Source organism: Anopheles gambiae, chromosome X, assembly GCF_943734735.2.
Source record: "Anopheles gambiae chromosome X, idAnoGambNW_F1_1, whole genome shotgun sequence".
Taxonomy (NCBI): domain Eukaryota; kingdom Metazoa; phylum Arthropoda; class Insecta; order Diptera; family Culicidae; genus Anopheles; species Anopheles gambiae.
The window spans coordinates 8,038,915-8,055,099 of record NC_064600.1 but is presented as its reverse complement, the minus strand read 5'-3'; the positions used below and the strand labels follow the sequence as shown (position 1 = coordinate 8,055,099).

The 16,185-nt window shown below is 46.0% G+C and overlaps 1 protein-coding gene across 4 annotated transcripts in view; it reads left to right on the top strand.

The window, feature by feature from the left end:
- LOC1271779 (teneurin-a) overlaps nucleotides 1–16,185 on the top strand; it is a 37,439-nt gene that overhangs the window by 15,562 nt on the left and 5,692 nt on the right. For 2 of the 4 annotated variants that reach the window (XM_061659261.1, XM_061659271.1), the window contains 8 exons: nucleotides 3,220–3,246; nucleotides 8,986–9,105; nucleotides 9,192–9,291; nucleotides 9,468–9,535; nucleotides 9,617–9,809; nucleotides 9,904–11,291; nucleotides 12,103–12,422; nucleotides 12,500–15,273. In XM_061659261.1, the coding sequence (XP_061515245.1) occupies nucleotides 3,220–3,246; nucleotides 8,986–9,105; nucleotides 9,192–9,291; nucleotides 9,468–9,535; nucleotides 9,617–9,809; nucleotides 9,904–11,291; nucleotides 12,103–12,422; nucleotides 12,500–15,273 (4,990 nt within the window). The remainder of the gene's footprint in view (nucleotides 1–3,219; nucleotides 3,247–8,985; nucleotides 9,106–9,191; nucleotides 9,292–9,467; nucleotides 9,536–9,616; nucleotides 9,810–9,903; nucleotides 11,292–12,102; nucleotides 12,423–12,499; nucleotides 15,274–16,185) is intronic. The other 2 variants (XM_061659277.1, XM_061659264.1) reach the window with 1 other exon arrangement.

Below are 16,185 nucleotides of genomic sequence, written 5' to 3'. Positions count from 1 at the left end.
AACAATAACCGAAACAAGAAAAAAAACATTACAACAACTACCAGAAAATTAACGCAAGTAAAATCGGAATAATTTTTAGTCACAGTTTTATATTATCTCTAGGGCGTGTTTATACTTGTATTGTTTTGTTTTTTTTTTTGTTCATTTGCAACAGTTCAGCTCAACTGTTTTTTTTTCTACCGGAAAGTGTGAAGAAGTGTGTGTTTTTATGTTTTCGTTATTTTTTTGTTGGTTTTTTGTTGTTGTTGTTAGAAGTTTCCGTTCTGAACTTTCGTTTCGTTGTTGCTTTTCTATTCTGATATGCGTTCCCGTGTTCATCCTTGATTTAAATTGTGATTGCGTTCCGTTTCACCTTTGTTATTAACGTGTTTTGTTTTTGAATGACTTTTTTCGGTTTTTTTCTGTTGTTTATGGAATTAACATTAAATGGAAAAAAGGCGTATTGGCCTAGTAGTAGTGCGACATGGTTGCGTCGCATTCGTCGCGATTGCGTCGCTTACCTTTTCCGGTGCTGACAGGGAAGATTTGTAAGCCACTGCTGCTACTGCTTCGCCGTTAAATGTTTTCGGTTTTTTTTGTTTTTTTTTATTATTTTTTTAATTAAAAGCTTAGCTTTATTCTTCCTTCCAATATCTTTTCAGTAGTCATTTGTTTGCGCTTTGCGAAAGCCGCGGGTTTGAGTTGGAAGCTGCAATACAGAACACTACGAACAAAAAGTAAAAACAAAGTGAAAAGAGGGAGAAAAAAAAAACTAAAGCAAACAACCAAACAAACAGTAGCGCAATTTCAACCCTCAAGTTGCGACACAAATCACTTACCAAAACACATAAGTGTTTGCGGGGTTAAGAAGTTGTTCAAATTGGAACAAAACACTAAAATGCGTATTGCGGTAAAGAGACGTTGTGTGTTTCGTTTTCGTTTCAACTTTCTGATGCGTTGTTTTTGTTTTAAATATTATTTTTCAACTCCAGTAGCAAAGGAGTAATGGGAGGATATTGAGGGTATATTGAGCGACAAACGGGAGATAATTGATGTTTATTTTTTCTTTAAATGTCCTTAATACAGGATTGGCACTGAGACTGGTCGGTCTAAAAGGATGTCAAGATTTTTTAAATATTTTTTTAATGCTTTCCCCGTTGGAGAGCAAGCTTCTCAGCCTGGTGTGCCAGGGTAAAAAGAACTTATAACCCAGGCTGGGCGCAAGTCTTAAACTTGCATGCAAAAGTACTGAAAATCTCGCCCCGATTGGGAAATATAGAGCACGGTAAAATGAAATTGATTTTTAATTTTAACAATTTAGCATCATTAAATACGTTTTACGTAATCCGTGTTCCAATACTGACAATTTTGTACTCATTTTGCATGCAACTTTTAGACTCGCGTGCAACCTGGATTATACAGGGGTTTTCAGGGGTTCTCACAGCTGTGGGACACTTCCTTGACACTTTCTTACAGGAAGTGAGTCTCATGTGATAGAAATTCCTGTTGGATTTGTCCAGCAAGGGTGCTATAGAGTCCAATTCCCACTACATTGAGTTCATTACACGTAAGAAAGAGTCAATAACGTGTCCCACAGCTATGAGAACTCCTGGCAAATCTACACTACAGGCTACACTATGGATGGAAACGTTTAGATTTTTATCGGTGCCATAATTTTCCATTAGACCTTGCGGAACGGAATTTGTGATATTTTGGTATCAACAAAAAGAAAAATCTTTTCGAAAAATAAAACAAAATACTTGAAACCAGCTTGAAGTCATACGTCAAAAGAAAGGCAAAACGAAACATTCTCAACTCATTTTCTTTGGCACGAGTAGAAGCCCCGCAAAGCATACAAACGCATCACACAAAGACAACCAATGTAAAGTGCAAAGTTAGCTACAACAACAACAACAAAAACAACAACCAAAAAAAGAGAAAGAACAAACAAATGAAAGTACAAACCGTTGCACAGCAAACAACAGTGAGTGTGTGCGTGTGTGGTTGAACAAAAAAAAAAAAAAAACTGACAATGTGTGAATGCTGGATGAATGAACGAGTTGTATCTGTCTAATGTTATTTGTGTTCTGTGTGTGTTGTTCGAATTATTGTGACGTTTTTCTTCTGTTTTGTGTTCGTTCGTTTGTTTTTCGGTTTTGTTTTTACGTTTCTCGTTTACGTCATCTACTGTTTTCTTTTCTTCGTTTCGAAAAAAAAAAAAAAAACAAAAAAGCTAGCAAAGTCGCCTAGCGATGGCCAATAGCAGGGAGGAAAACAAAAGGAGTAATGAAACAAGTACAATACTACCAACTAACTAACTACCCGCCCACCTACGCCCACCCTCTCAAATTATACAGCAAAATCCGTTGAAACAACCAAGACGAAGCTTTTTTTTCTGTTCCTAGTTTTTGAACAATGAAATCCCGTTTTTATTTTTGGTTTATTTAAGAAAAGCTGCTAACGCCGCTGTGCGCGCGTGTGTGTGTAGCAGTTTCACATAACCTCCTCTAACAAAAAATAAATAAAAAAGATTAACCCCCAAAACTACCCAAACATATATCCCCGTTCGGTTTAGCTTTAGTTTTGATGTTTTAGTTTCAGAACCACTTGCTCTTGCCTTCTTGTCGTTTTCGTCCTTCTCTTTGGAGACACATCTGTTCCGCTTCCTTTTTTTTTTTTGGGTGACTGATGTGCTGGACGGAAAAGGAAAATCCTCCGCACTGAGCATAATAATGCGCGTTCAGCGTTACCTGAACAGAGTCCCGTCAAAGCAAGTGGCTAAGGATGAGCCCTGATCCTTCATCCCTCCCCCCCCCCCTTTTTCTATCAGTGTTGTTTAAAAACTGAGCCCAGAAGAAGAAGATGAAAAATAAAAAAAAATGAGACACAAGATCCTCATCCCGTTCCCGTTCTATTTTGTTTTGGTTGCGTGTTTAATTCACCTTAGTCAACCTAAAATCAGTCAAACTTAGAAACCAAACAAAGCGTAACCACTCAATCTCTGTCTCTCTCACACACAAACACTCACTATCTCTCCTCCAACTGCTCAGACGTACGTAAAGAACTAATCCATAAACTTCGTTCTCCGTTCTTTTCTATTCCCCATCTCTCTTCATCCACCATTGCAAAAATGACAAAACAAAAACCAAAACAAAAAAAAAACCGTCGATAATTGTTATTTGTTTGTTCCTTACGTAACAAAAAAAAAAAAACGATACGTTATTAATTTTTAATTAAAAGTGAGTTCTGGAACTCGTTCACACCGTGGTAAGTCTTGCAAGCCGCAGTTGCTGCTGTTCGTCTTGTTGCTGTTATTATCTTATTTAATTTCATGCCACTTTCTTTTCGTTTTGAACCGAATGTTTCAAAAGCGTTACTTGTTTTCTACCCACATTTGTTTCTGTTCGTACTCTCTTCGTATCGCCCCCAAAACCAAAAACCAGTTGCCCGCGCTCCTTCACCCTCACGAAACACGCACAACCGGCCTTGCCGATCCATAGTTCATCTTATAATTTCTCTTGTGTTTCTGCGACTGTTTTGTTCCATTGCAAATCCAACATTAACAGCAAGAAAAGAAAAACAACGACATCAAAATACGCATTATACATATATTATGGGTTTCAGATAACTAACAATTGTCTGCAAACGGTGTCACACAGTACCGTAATGTATGTATTTTTCGTCCAAACAACAACATATCGAAGACAAAAAAAAAACATTCATTCTTGTCCACCATCCATCCACACACTCACACAAACACATACACACACAGACTCATCTCCGCCCAAGCATATTCTGTTTCACATTACATGTTACCTTATCGTTATGATTTCACGATCTCATCTGCCTTCTTAGGAAACGTTTCATGTTACCCGTTTTCTGTCCATATCCGTATCTTTGGCTTTTGTTTCTGTGTGTGTTGTCCTTTTAGTCAATGTTTCTTTGGTTTTGCTAAACGTATACTGTCCACGTGATTGACATGATTCTGAAATGCCGAATGCCATGGTAGAACGAACACGATTTAATGTATAAATTAAAAAAAAAAAACCATACACCGACATTTACTATATGATATGATGCCACACTTTCTGTTCGAGCCCGGGGATTTTGTTTCGATGTGCTACTATACTATTTGTGTATTTAATTCACCATCTTTACTAGTGGGGGAGGGCGAATTACAACAACAACAACAAAAAGAGGAGAAGAAAAAAAAAAACAACAAGAAAAACCCGGATCTTTTTTTTCTTTCATTTTTTTCTGAGTTTTTCGTCTTATTTTTGGTTTTATGTTTTGATCTCCTTACCTTTATCTTTCTCTGTCTCTCGCTTTCTCGGTCTATTATCTCGTTCATTGATGGGTGCATTATTAAGTGCATCCGTCTGAGCGTGCGTTACATTTGTTCAACTTTTGTTTTGTTTTTTTTTTGTTCTTAGTGTTTTAGTGTTTAGTTTTGTGCATTTTTCTTCTTTTATCACTCATTTATGTGCAGATGCATATTTAATTTTTTTTTAATATTTTCAAAACTCGGGATTATACGTTCCATTACTTTTCTTTCCGTTTTTGTTTTGAATATTATGCTTTGCTACTCTTTGTATTATTCATCGTTCATTCGTTCTAATTGTATGAGTTTTTCATTTTCGGATCCTTAAAATTGATACCAGTTTCCCACTTCTGTATTGGTTGCACGATTTTTTTTTTGTTCTAGTGAAATTGAACAGAGAGAGATAAAAAAAAGAACAGGTTCAACACATAAAGAAGAAAATAAAGGCAAATAAGTTAGAGTAAAAAAAAAACATTAAAAAAAACATCTACCTTCGATTATACACAGAAAAGAAAAAAAAAACGAGAGAAACGAGAACTAGTTTCACGTTACTATTTATTAAACCAGCATAAATAGTTAAACTAGTTAGAGGCTTTTCCTAACTCATCCCTTCCGTGTTTCCTTAAATGTTTTCCTATCTCACCTTCCTCAACCTAAAAAAAATAACAAACAAACAAAAAACAACTCCTATCCATTTGTCCCTGTTCTGATTCCTCCATTCCTCGTTATTGTCTGCGTCTGTCATATGTTTCTATGTATATACCCTCCATGTGCTGCGAAATTTTGGAACATTTTAATATCCTACACTTTCCGATCTTGAAAATGCAAAGTAAAAAAAAAATAGACTTAAAACATTAACCAAAGCAAAATATGAAGCAAACGAAAAAAAAAAGAACAAAAAACAAAAGCTATTTAAAATCGAACTCGTAATTCGCTAACGATTGCGAGCCAATCTGAAGTAGTTTTGTTGTGGAATGCATAAGACAACTGGAAAACTAGAGGCAAATTGTGCGACAGCTTAGTGGTGGTGTGTTGGACAGGCCCTTCGAAAATATTGTAAGACCAATAATACCCAAACTAACCCGAGCGAAAAAAAAAAAGAGACACATAATTGTGACAAGAGATTGTACGCGGTGTATGTATATAAATATATTCGTTTTACGGTTCCTTATTGCCTGCCAAACCTCTCCTTCATGCGGATGGGGAGAGCGTTGCACCGTGCAATGATCCCGAACGTTCAGCAAATGATCGGACGGTTTACCATCATACCAATTACCCACGCGTCCTCGCGTATTTGTGATAGTAATTTTGATCGTTACACAACTATTGACCATTTATTACACCTCTTTCTCGCCGCTTTCTCGCTTCAAACGGTCGCGCATTAGCTAACCTTGCGTACTACATACATATATATAAATATCTTCTGCTTTTAGCTTGATTTTGCGCATTGTTTTTTTCTTTTCAAAATAATTTAATTTCATACCTTAAATCCTACACATATAGCTGTACTGTTATCGCCCGACTAGCAGAGCGGGTGGAATCAGTACCTGAATGATTACTAGTAGTGCATAATTTAATCGAGGTGTTTTTTTTTTATCGTATTTCGATCTAGAGAAATTGTTATCTTTCTTTATTTTGTCTGTTCAAATAAGTCCTGTTTTATTTGTTACCATTCGAGCGTAACGTTTCGTGCAAGCGTTACGTAACGCTTTAAGTAGCTTACTGAATCTGCTATCGGAAACGTTTTAGTTTTATCAGTATAATGTTTTGATAAATTTGGGATGATTACATGACGGCGGGGGTAGTGCTGTATAGCGTTACGTAACGCGTTATATTGATATTGCACCCGGGAATGCAAAACTTTACCAACACCCGTAAACCGTTCTGTTCATTAAAAGTGGTGCAATATCTTTACGTTGCAAGAGGTGAACTTTTTCCACTATATTTCCTGATATGTGTATGTTGAAGACGGACGGCAGCAACAAAATCAATTCCGCTTTATGCAATGCTGAAACTTAGCGGGTTGAATGTGAATTCATCAAATGTAGCATTTTGAAATGAATCTCTAACACTTTCTTTCTCCAATTCTCACTCGCTGTTGGAAAGTGATCTGTGTATAGCAAACTTGGATTGAAGTGATTCGCGTTATTTTTTGTTGTTGCTAAATAGAATCAATCCAAATATGTAAAAAAAATCTGAACTTTAATATAGAACTTCAATATTTGATTATTTTTGCCCAAATCATTACTTCACAAACATGTGGAGGTTTGCATCAGTAAAATGGTCGTTGTAGATTGGAACACGCGTTCTTAATGTAGCATTGTTATTAAGTTCAGTTCTTTATACTCTTATTTCCCAAAAAAAAATGCTTTTTAATATTTTTTATACAAAGCTTCAAAGTAAATAAGTAGAGTTTTTTTTTAAACAATATCAAATTTGAAGAATTTGTGCCCAAAGTTCATCAGGAAAAACACCCAGCAAACAAACACCGAAACGACTGCTGTAACGATATTGCATACATTGTGTGCGACACACTTGCAAGTTGCTAAACGTTCGGCATTGACCGTCCGAGAGGGATATGTTGTGTAACGCACCGCTACGTAACGTAACGTGACGTAACATCGCCGAATTAGATATTAGAATGTCCATGTATTAGTGTATGCCAATTGTGTGCGTGGTTTATGAGCATGAGAAGCAGAGCAGAGCCGAAGCAGTGGGTAGCGGGAGGGCCGAAGTTAAACGGGTTTGCTCAAAGCAAAACAAACAAAAAATCGCCCAAAAAGCGCCCGTACTTCATGTGCAGTGTGGGTGCTTTGGCCTTATTTTTTTGCGTTGGTTTTTTTCCTGTTTTACTATTGTCTTTATTTTTGCATGCCTGTGACATTCAATGTTGAAACCTCTGAGGGGCTGTAAATGTACAATCTTTCGAAGGGTCCGTCATGCCGTCATAACCGCCACGCGCGCGCGCCAGCTACTTTTCATGTGTCTAAATTCTGAGTTTTAATGTGCATTTCAAAGGAGGAAAAACAAAAACAAAACCGTAGCTAATATATAAATCTCGTATAGCTGAGAGACACACTGTTGAGCTAGTGCAGTTGTTTTTTTTTTTTACGATGTATGATTTTGGTCTCGTCGCCGTACCAGGGGGAAAATGGGCAAGGTTCTAGCAATTGTTTAATGCAGCAGCATTTTTGCTTTGTTTAAATTTCATATGCAATTTAAAGTTTAAAAAATGCCGTTGCAACATTCCGAGCAACAAAACGTTACTTTTAGCGAACACTGTTTAGCGCCAAGGTAACGCTTCACCGTTATAACGTTACCGGCCAATGTTTGCTGGGTAACGATTGCATCACCAAAGCGGTAAAGGATAACGTCACAAAATTACCGTCTGCAGTAAGCCCTTTTTCTGCTCTGTCAATTTTGCTTTGCATTTCAAATATTACCGTAAATAATGAAATTCGATTTAGCAAAATTTAGTTCAACCTTTCATGGCTTTTCGTAACACTAAAAAACTAGTTTGATATATTAACCGATATATTTCAATCTGTCCACAGTATGTTTTGCCCATGTTGGGAATCTAATTTCTTCCAATTGTGTTTGCTGTTTCATTGCAATTGCTAGAATGTTGCTGTTTTAAGTTGTTGTATGCTCATTTGTTTTATTATTTGGGTTCCAATTTCTGATGCCAATATAATGAAGGTACACTAACATATTTATATATAAACCATATGTCTTAACAGAGTACACATACTATATTTTAGCTACTGTATTTCTACTCATATACTTTAGCAAATAATATTTTTAGTCTTTTTTTTTTTTTGTTGTCGTTTCCATTGTTCTACTCTTGTCATCACTGTTTAAGAATGTTCCACTATTAATTGGTTTTCTCTTTTTTTGTTTTTTTGTTTGTTTTGTTTTTCGTTGTACTCTACGGTTCCAGTTGCCAACTGTGGAATTGCTCATCGTTCTATATATTTTTGTTTTATTTCCCTCCTTTTCTTTCCTCCCCCATAATGCTCGCGTACGTCGTGCACTTTGTTTTGAATGTTATCGAGGAAAGAATGTTTTAAATTTGTTTTCTTTTCAATATTTAAATATTTAAACCTTCCCCAATTGACCCACCTGCGAGTCACGAAAGGCAGAGTCTATTGCGTTATGCGTTACGTTTGTTTTTGTTTTTCTTCTGAATTTATCTTTCTTAATTTATCCATCATTCTTCAAAACTACTCTCTATTGCGTGAATTCAAAAAAAAAAGAAGAAGAAAAAAAAACTATCCCGCAATTTACCAAAACCAACTATCGTTCATCTCTTTATCTCTCGCTCTCTCTCTCTCTCTCTCTTTCTCTATCTCAACGTTGTTATGTTTTACACTCATTCCGTAACCTAGTTTTTTAGTTGTTTTCCGTACGGTTAAGTTCATTTTCTTCATTCCTTTAATATGGATGTTTTCATTTCTGTTTCCTACCATCCGTTTATTTGTGTACATTGGCGTCAAATCAACGCATACTGATGGACCGTTCTCTTCTTCGTTCTTCTCTCTGCGCGCCGGCTGGCTTGCGGATGTTGTTTGTGTGTGTGTGTGTGTGTCATACCACAACAATCGAATGCGATCGTAAAATTGGAAAACCGAAAAAAAACAAACAAACAAACAATCATTTCCATAACGCGCGTTCGGAACGCTCAGCCGAGTGTCGGTCATGCGCGGGCAGGTGGTGACGCCGCAGGGTCTTGGCATCATCGGCATACGCGTGTCGGTGGATCGGGACTCGCGCTTTGGATTCACGCTCACCCGGCAGGGCGGATGGTAAGTAGAACCGGTTGCCAGCAGCGACGGAACAGCAGGATAGTTTGATACAAACAACTCCTTTCGTATCGTGGCTTTCTTCGCAGGTTTGACGTGCTGGTGAATGGAGGTGGCGCCGTGACGCTCCAGTTTCAGCGTTCGCCGTTCCGGCCGCTTACACGCACAGTATTTGTACCCTGGAACCAAGTAAGCTAGACTATACTAGACATAAGCCCGTAGTACCGGTTGTTTGGTTTTGGTAGTAGGTTGGGCAGCAGGGACGGGGAAAGGAGCGCTTCCTCCCCCCGGGGAAATTTCTTGACTGTGTTGGAAGGCAACCGGGCTAAGCCATTTGCTGCATTTTTGCCTTTTCTTTTTCGCAGATTGTCGTCCTGCCGCCAGTTCAGATGCAGATTAACGATAATGATGAGCACGATGACATCTCCTTCATGTACGTTACCCGGCCTATCTTATGCCCCATTGGTGTGGTTATTATTTTAATCGTTTCTTTCGCCTCCACCCCTCCACACAGATCGGTCCCATCGAACCTTGCGTACAGCTTCCTGAGCACATCGCACTACCGTTTTCTGGAGGATAATCCCTCGCCGATAGCCATCTGTCTCGAGCACGATCACGAGCTGCTGAGTCCCCATCTGACCAGCACCTGGATGCCGAATGGCATCGGTTCGGTTCCTGGTAAAAATTTCATCTTCGCAGAAACGCAGGTAACGTGAAGCGAGCGGCCATATGGACGTCCTTTTTTTTTTTTTTTTGGAAATCGAATTGATTGATGAACCCACTCCCTCCAAAAATCCACAGGTCGTGCAAGAGTCGCTCAAGATACCCGGGTCGGAGATACACCTGCTGTACAAATCGTCCCAAGCGTCCGGCTACCGGTCGATCGTGCGCATGCAGCTGACGCACGACCGCATCCCGGACACGCTCACGCACGTGCACGTCGGCGTCCAGATCGAGGGCTCGCTGCACGTGAAAACGTACGAGGCCGACCCGAACCTGCGGCACATCTTCGCCTGGAACAAGCGGAACGTGTTCAAGCAGAAGGTGTACGGTATCGCGATGGCCCGCATCTCGATCGGGTACGAGCACGCGACCTGCCGCGGCATCGTGTGGGAGACGCGCACGGTGAAGCTGCAGGGCTTCGACGTGGACATCTCCGACATTGGCGGCTGGGGGCTGGACATACACCACCACTACAACTTCCACGAGGGCATCCTGCAGAAGGGCGACGGGGCGACGATCCACCTGAAGGAGTTCCCGCGCATCGTGCGGGGCGTGCTGGGCGACGGCCAGCAGCGCACGCTGATGTGCCGCGACCACTGCAACGGGCTGTCGAAGAGCGGCCAGCTGCTGACGCCGGTCGCGCTAGCGTCCGGCCCGGACGGCAGCCTGTTCGTGGGCGACTTCAACCTGATCCGGCGCATCACGACCAACGGCAGCATCTTCACGATCCTGCAGCTCGACACGACGCGCGTCTCCTACCAGTACTATCTGTCGGTGTCGCCCGCCGACGGCCAGCTGTACATTTCCGACTCGGAGAAGCACAAGATACTGAAGATCGTGTCGCTGGAGAACGTGGAGGACCCATCGTCGAACTACGACGTGATCGTGGGCAGCGGCCAGCGGTGCATACCGGGCGACGAGCAGAACTGTGGCGACGGGGGGCCCGCCATCGAGGCACGCCTGTCCCATCCGAAAGGGTTGGCGATAGCGGCGGACCGCACGATGTACATTGCGGACGGGACGAACATACGGGCGGTCGATCCGAAGGGTACGATCCACACGCTGATCGGGCACCACGGTCACCAAAACCGGTGGAGCCCGGTACCGTGCCGGGGGGCGGCCCGCGCGATGCAGGTGCAGCTGCAGTGGCCAACGGCGCTCGCGCTGAACCCGCTCGACGGTTCGCTCTACTTCGTGGACGACCGGCTGGTGCTGAAGCTGACGTCCGACATGAAGGTGAAGGTGATCGCCGGCATACCGCTGCACTGCAACGAGGACCATCTGGCCGGCATGAACCGGACGGCGCCGGCCGAGGAGCCGCTCGGCACCGTGCTGGCGATGGCGTTCGGCCCGAACGGCGACCTGTACGTGGCCGACACCAACTCGAAGCGCATCAACACGATCAAGGTGATCGAGTCGTCCACCGGCTTCATGAAGCAGTTTGCGGGCAAAATCGACCACGGAAGGTACGGTGTAGTGATGGGAAAAAATGAAGTTTTCGTCGGAATCGATACCGTATAGTAGGTCCGGAATCAGTTTCCGAAATCGATTCCGCAATCGGCTCCGAAATCGGCTCCGGAATCGACTCCGAAATTGGCTCCGGGAAGATCTCGAATCGGGACCGGTTCCTAGAATCGAAACCGGCTCCGAAATCGGAATTGATACTGAAATCAGAAAGGATTTCGAAATCGGAATTTCGGAAGATTTCTGGAATGAATTACGGATAGTAGGCCCGGAATCAGTTTTCGGAATCGATGCCGGAACCGGCCCCGGAATAGAAATCGGCTCCGGAATCGGAATCGGATTGAGAATCGGAATCGGCTCCGAAACCGGCTTTTGAATCGGAATTGGCTCTGAAATCAAAATGGACTTCGAAATCGGAATCGATTCCGGAACCGATTCCGATTTCGGATTCGATTCCGGATTCGATTCCGATTTCAGAATCGATTCTGGACCCATCTCTAGAATCGGCTATGGAGTCAACTTTAGAATTGGCTCCGGAATCGGCTCCGGAATCGGCCCCGGAAACGGTTCCGGAATCAGTTCAGGAATCGTCTCGGAAATCGGGTCCAGAATCAGCTTCAGAATTGGAAACGATTCCATGATCGGAATCGGCTCCGGAATTGATTCCGAACAAGGAATCAGATCCGGGTAGGTCCGATTACGAGCTCCCACAACCAGTATGGTGGAGGGGGATGCGAATTCCGCACAGTTTGTACAGTTTTCTCAAACACACAAATTTTTCACACTTTTCACCCCGCTTCTCCCCAAAAACAGCCAAGAGTGCGACTGTCAGGGTAAAACGCTCAACTACTCCCGACGCAAGCCAGCGAACGGCACGAACGGCGGCCAGAGCCCCTCCAGCACGGACCGGGGAGCGGTCGGGCCGGACGGTAGCGGCGGTCCGTTCTGTGTGTGCCAGCACGCGAACGATACGGCCAGCGGGCGGAAGGAGTACCCCGACACGGCGTCCGCGTTCGGTACGGCCAGCAATAGCGGTGCCGCCGGAGAAACGATCCTGTCCTCCAACATTCGCTTCCAGTCGATCTCGGCCATTGCGGTCGCCCAGGACGGTGTGATTAATGTGGCCGATCAAGGTGAGAGCCGCAACGGTGTAGGAATTGTGTTGGCAAACGTCAAAAATCTAATCTCATCTTTCCCTTCCACCGCTCAGGTTCGCTGCGAATCTTCGCCCTGGAGCACTATCTGCCCCAGCACGACAGCAACGGCGAGTTCCAGATACCGTACACGCCGCTGAACGAGCTGTACGTGTTCAACCGGTACGGGCAGCACATCGCGACGCGCGACCTGTCCACCGGCAAGTCGCGCTACTCCTTCCTCTACTCGAAGAACACCAGCTTCGGCAAGCTGTCGACCGTGACGGACAGCTCCGGTAACAAGATCCAGTTCCTGCGCGACTACAGCAACGTGGTCAGCTCGATCGAGAACGGGCAGGACTACAAGACCGAGCTGAAGATCTCGCCGAGCGGGCTGCTGACGAAGGTGAGCGCCCGGTCGGGCGGGGGCCGCAAGGTGGAGGTGCTACTCGACTACGAGTCCAACAGTGGGCTGCTGATCAGCCGCACCGAGGGCCAGGAAAGCTTCATCTACCAGTACGACGACTTTGGCCGGTGCGTGAAGGTGATAGCGCCGAGCGGCGAGATCGTGCACGTGCACACGCTGTTCGACGACCGCTCGACCAAGCCGAAGCAGGAGGATCTGCTCGTGTCGGTGCAGAGCAGCATCCGGTCGGCGTTTGGGGCGCGCGGCGCCTCCAAGCCGACCGAGTACTCGATTACCGGCGGCATCCAGACGGTGTCGATAGCGCGCGGCGGCAAGGAAACGGTCGGGCGCATCGGCTCGATCAACCAGACGGTGTCGCTGTCGCTGCCGGCCGGCATACGGCTGGAGGCGTCCGCGGTTGCGACCCACCCGTGGCTGGAGCGGTTCCTGCCGACCGAGGCGGAGATGCTGCCGATGTGGTCCCACCAGTCGCTGCACGTGGGCGACCGGGCGGCTAACGACCTGTACTCCAGCTACGCCCTGTCCGCGATGGGCTGCAATGGGGGAGGGACCGAGCAGCAGCAGCAACAGCAGCAGCACCACGGCCGTGGAGCAGCAGCAGCATCAGCAGCCTCCGTCAGCGGTGGCCCCAAGGGCGAGAAGATGCTCTGCCGCGACATCTTCGTGAACGATGGCAAGAAGCTGCGCATCGAGTACGATCCGATCGCGCAGCGGGAAATTTTGCGCGACCGGGACAACGAGGTCATACTGGTGGTGTCGTACGACCAGTCCGGCCTGCCGACAATGTTTTCGCCCGGCGCCGGCGACGTCTACTACCCGCTCAACATCACGTACGATCGGTTCAACCGGATCGAGGGCTGGCAGTGGGGCCCGTCCGAGCTGAAGTACAACTACGACCGGCAGGGCCGGCTGGCGGAGGTGAGCAGCCTGCAGGACGGCATCGTCTCGTACAGCTACAACGAGGGCAACCTGCTCGAGATGATCTCGCTCGGCAGCCAGCGCAAGTACAAGCTGGTGTACGACCGGAACGGGGGCCTGCGGGAGATAGTGCTGCCGAGCGGCACCAAGCACACGTTCAGCCTGCAGCCGTCGATCGGCTTCCTGCGCTTCACGTACAACCCGCCGGGCAGCTCGCGCTCCTACCTGCAGCACTACTCGCACAGTGGCGTGCTGCTGCAGACGGTGTTCCCGGGCGATGGGGCCCGCATCGTCTACCGGTACGACGACGAGGACCGCATCTCGGAGATCGTGCACGGGGACGGGCGGGACGAGTTCCTGTACCAGAGCGGGGCGCCCGCCTGCGAGCTGCCGATGGCGATCATCCACACCGAGCGCGACCTGGAGTTCCGGTGGGACTTTGACTGTGTCGGCGAGCTGCTGCTCGAGGAGCGGATCGACTTTTCCGCCCGCAGCGGCCTGTCGAACGTGAAGTTTAACTACGAGTACGACGACCACTTCCGGCTCGCCTCGATCGGTGGCCGCATCGGCGGACAGAATCTGCCCCAGCAATCGTTCGGGTACGACGAGCGGACGGGCCGGCTCGCCACGATCGGTCAGTTCGAGGTGATGCGGGGCGGCGACCGGCAGATCAATGCGACGACGGTCAGCGACCGGACCGGCACGTTCATGCGCACGGTCAATGGGCGGTTTCTGCTGATGCAGCTGACGCTCACCATCCACCGGATGGAGGTGTTCCGCATGGAGTTTGCGCACGATCTGCACGGCCGCATCGTGCAGACGCGCACGTACACGCGCAACGTCGGCGTGAACACGTACACGAACGTGAAGAACTTTACGTGGGACTGCGACGGGCAGCTGGTCGGCGTGGAGGCCCAGGAACCGTGGGGCTTCCGGTACGACGACAACGGCAACATGCTGTCGCTCACGTACCGCGGCAACACGATCCCGATGGAGTACAACGCGCAGGACCGGATAGTGAAGTTCGGCGAGGGGCAGTACAAGTACGAGCCGCGCGGGCTGGTCGCGCAGAATGCGCGCGAGGAGCGCTTCCACTACAACGCGAAGGGGCTGCTGATACGGGCGACCAAGCGGGGCCGGTTCGACATACGCTACTTCTACGACCATCTCAATCGGCTGATCACGCGCAAGGACAACTTTGGCAATGTGACGCAGTTCTTCTACACGAACCAGCGCCGGCACAGCGAGATTAGCCACATCTATTCGCCGCGCGACGGCAAGCTGATGTCGCTCACGTACGACGACCGCGGGTCGCTGATCTACGCGCAGGTGTACCGGTACCGGTACTACATCGCGACCGACCAGTGCGGCACGCCGGTCATGATCTTCAACCAGTACGGCGAGGGCATCCGGGAGATAATGCGCTCCCCGTACGGCCACATCGTGTACGACTCGAACCCGTACCTCTACATGCCGATCGATTTCTGTGGCGGTATACTGGATCAGGTAAGAATGCAGCACGAGTGAAACAAAATCCATATCATGGTCACATACTCAATTGTGATAATCAAAGGTGATACTCAAAACGATTGGTGTGACCAATGCATGCTTCGTGACATTTTTGCAACCATCGCTTGGTCAGTCATTATGTCATGATTTTTTTTTACTGCGATCAGTTGCAAAATGTCACTGACATAGTCATGAGACATGACAAATTCCCGCTGAAACAAAATCCATGTGAGCGTTACGAGCTCTACTGTGAGTAGTGAGACTCAAACGATCATCACATGCTTGGCGACATTTTATGCAACCTACTCTTGGTCAGTCACTTGGTCGCGACATTTTCAGTCGGTGATCATCGCGATGGACATGGAAGATATGGGGTGCTTGCGAGTGGTGCCAAGAACCATAATGAGCTTCTTTTCTCGCTTTGTTTGCCCCGACAGATAATCAAAATAGAGAGAGGGAGAAAGCATGCTCATTTTTTTTTTGCTTGAGTCCACGTCAAGTATATTCCAAGAATGTCGTGATGATCAGCGACAGAAAATGTCGTGACCAAGTGAGTGACCAAGAGTTGGGTGCTAATTAAAATGTCACCAAGCATGTGATTAGACCACCAACTGGTTGAGTCTCACCTCTGATCATCTCAGTTGTGTACGTTAGTTGACTTGAGCTTCATTTCAGTCATGAGTGTTGGTGACTGAAACTAGTGGCATTAGACAGCACTGTTCACAGCCAGAAAAAAAGTCATGATTGTGGTTATGGCGGCATTAAGCTCAGCTTGTCAGTCAGAGTATCGCGGTTGACTCAAGCAGTCGCATGTCGTGTTCGGCATGTCATGACTAGTGTTGGGCATGTCAATCTGATTCAGGTTCATGAATATGTATGATTTTTTGCAATCTGAATTTCGGCTGCAAA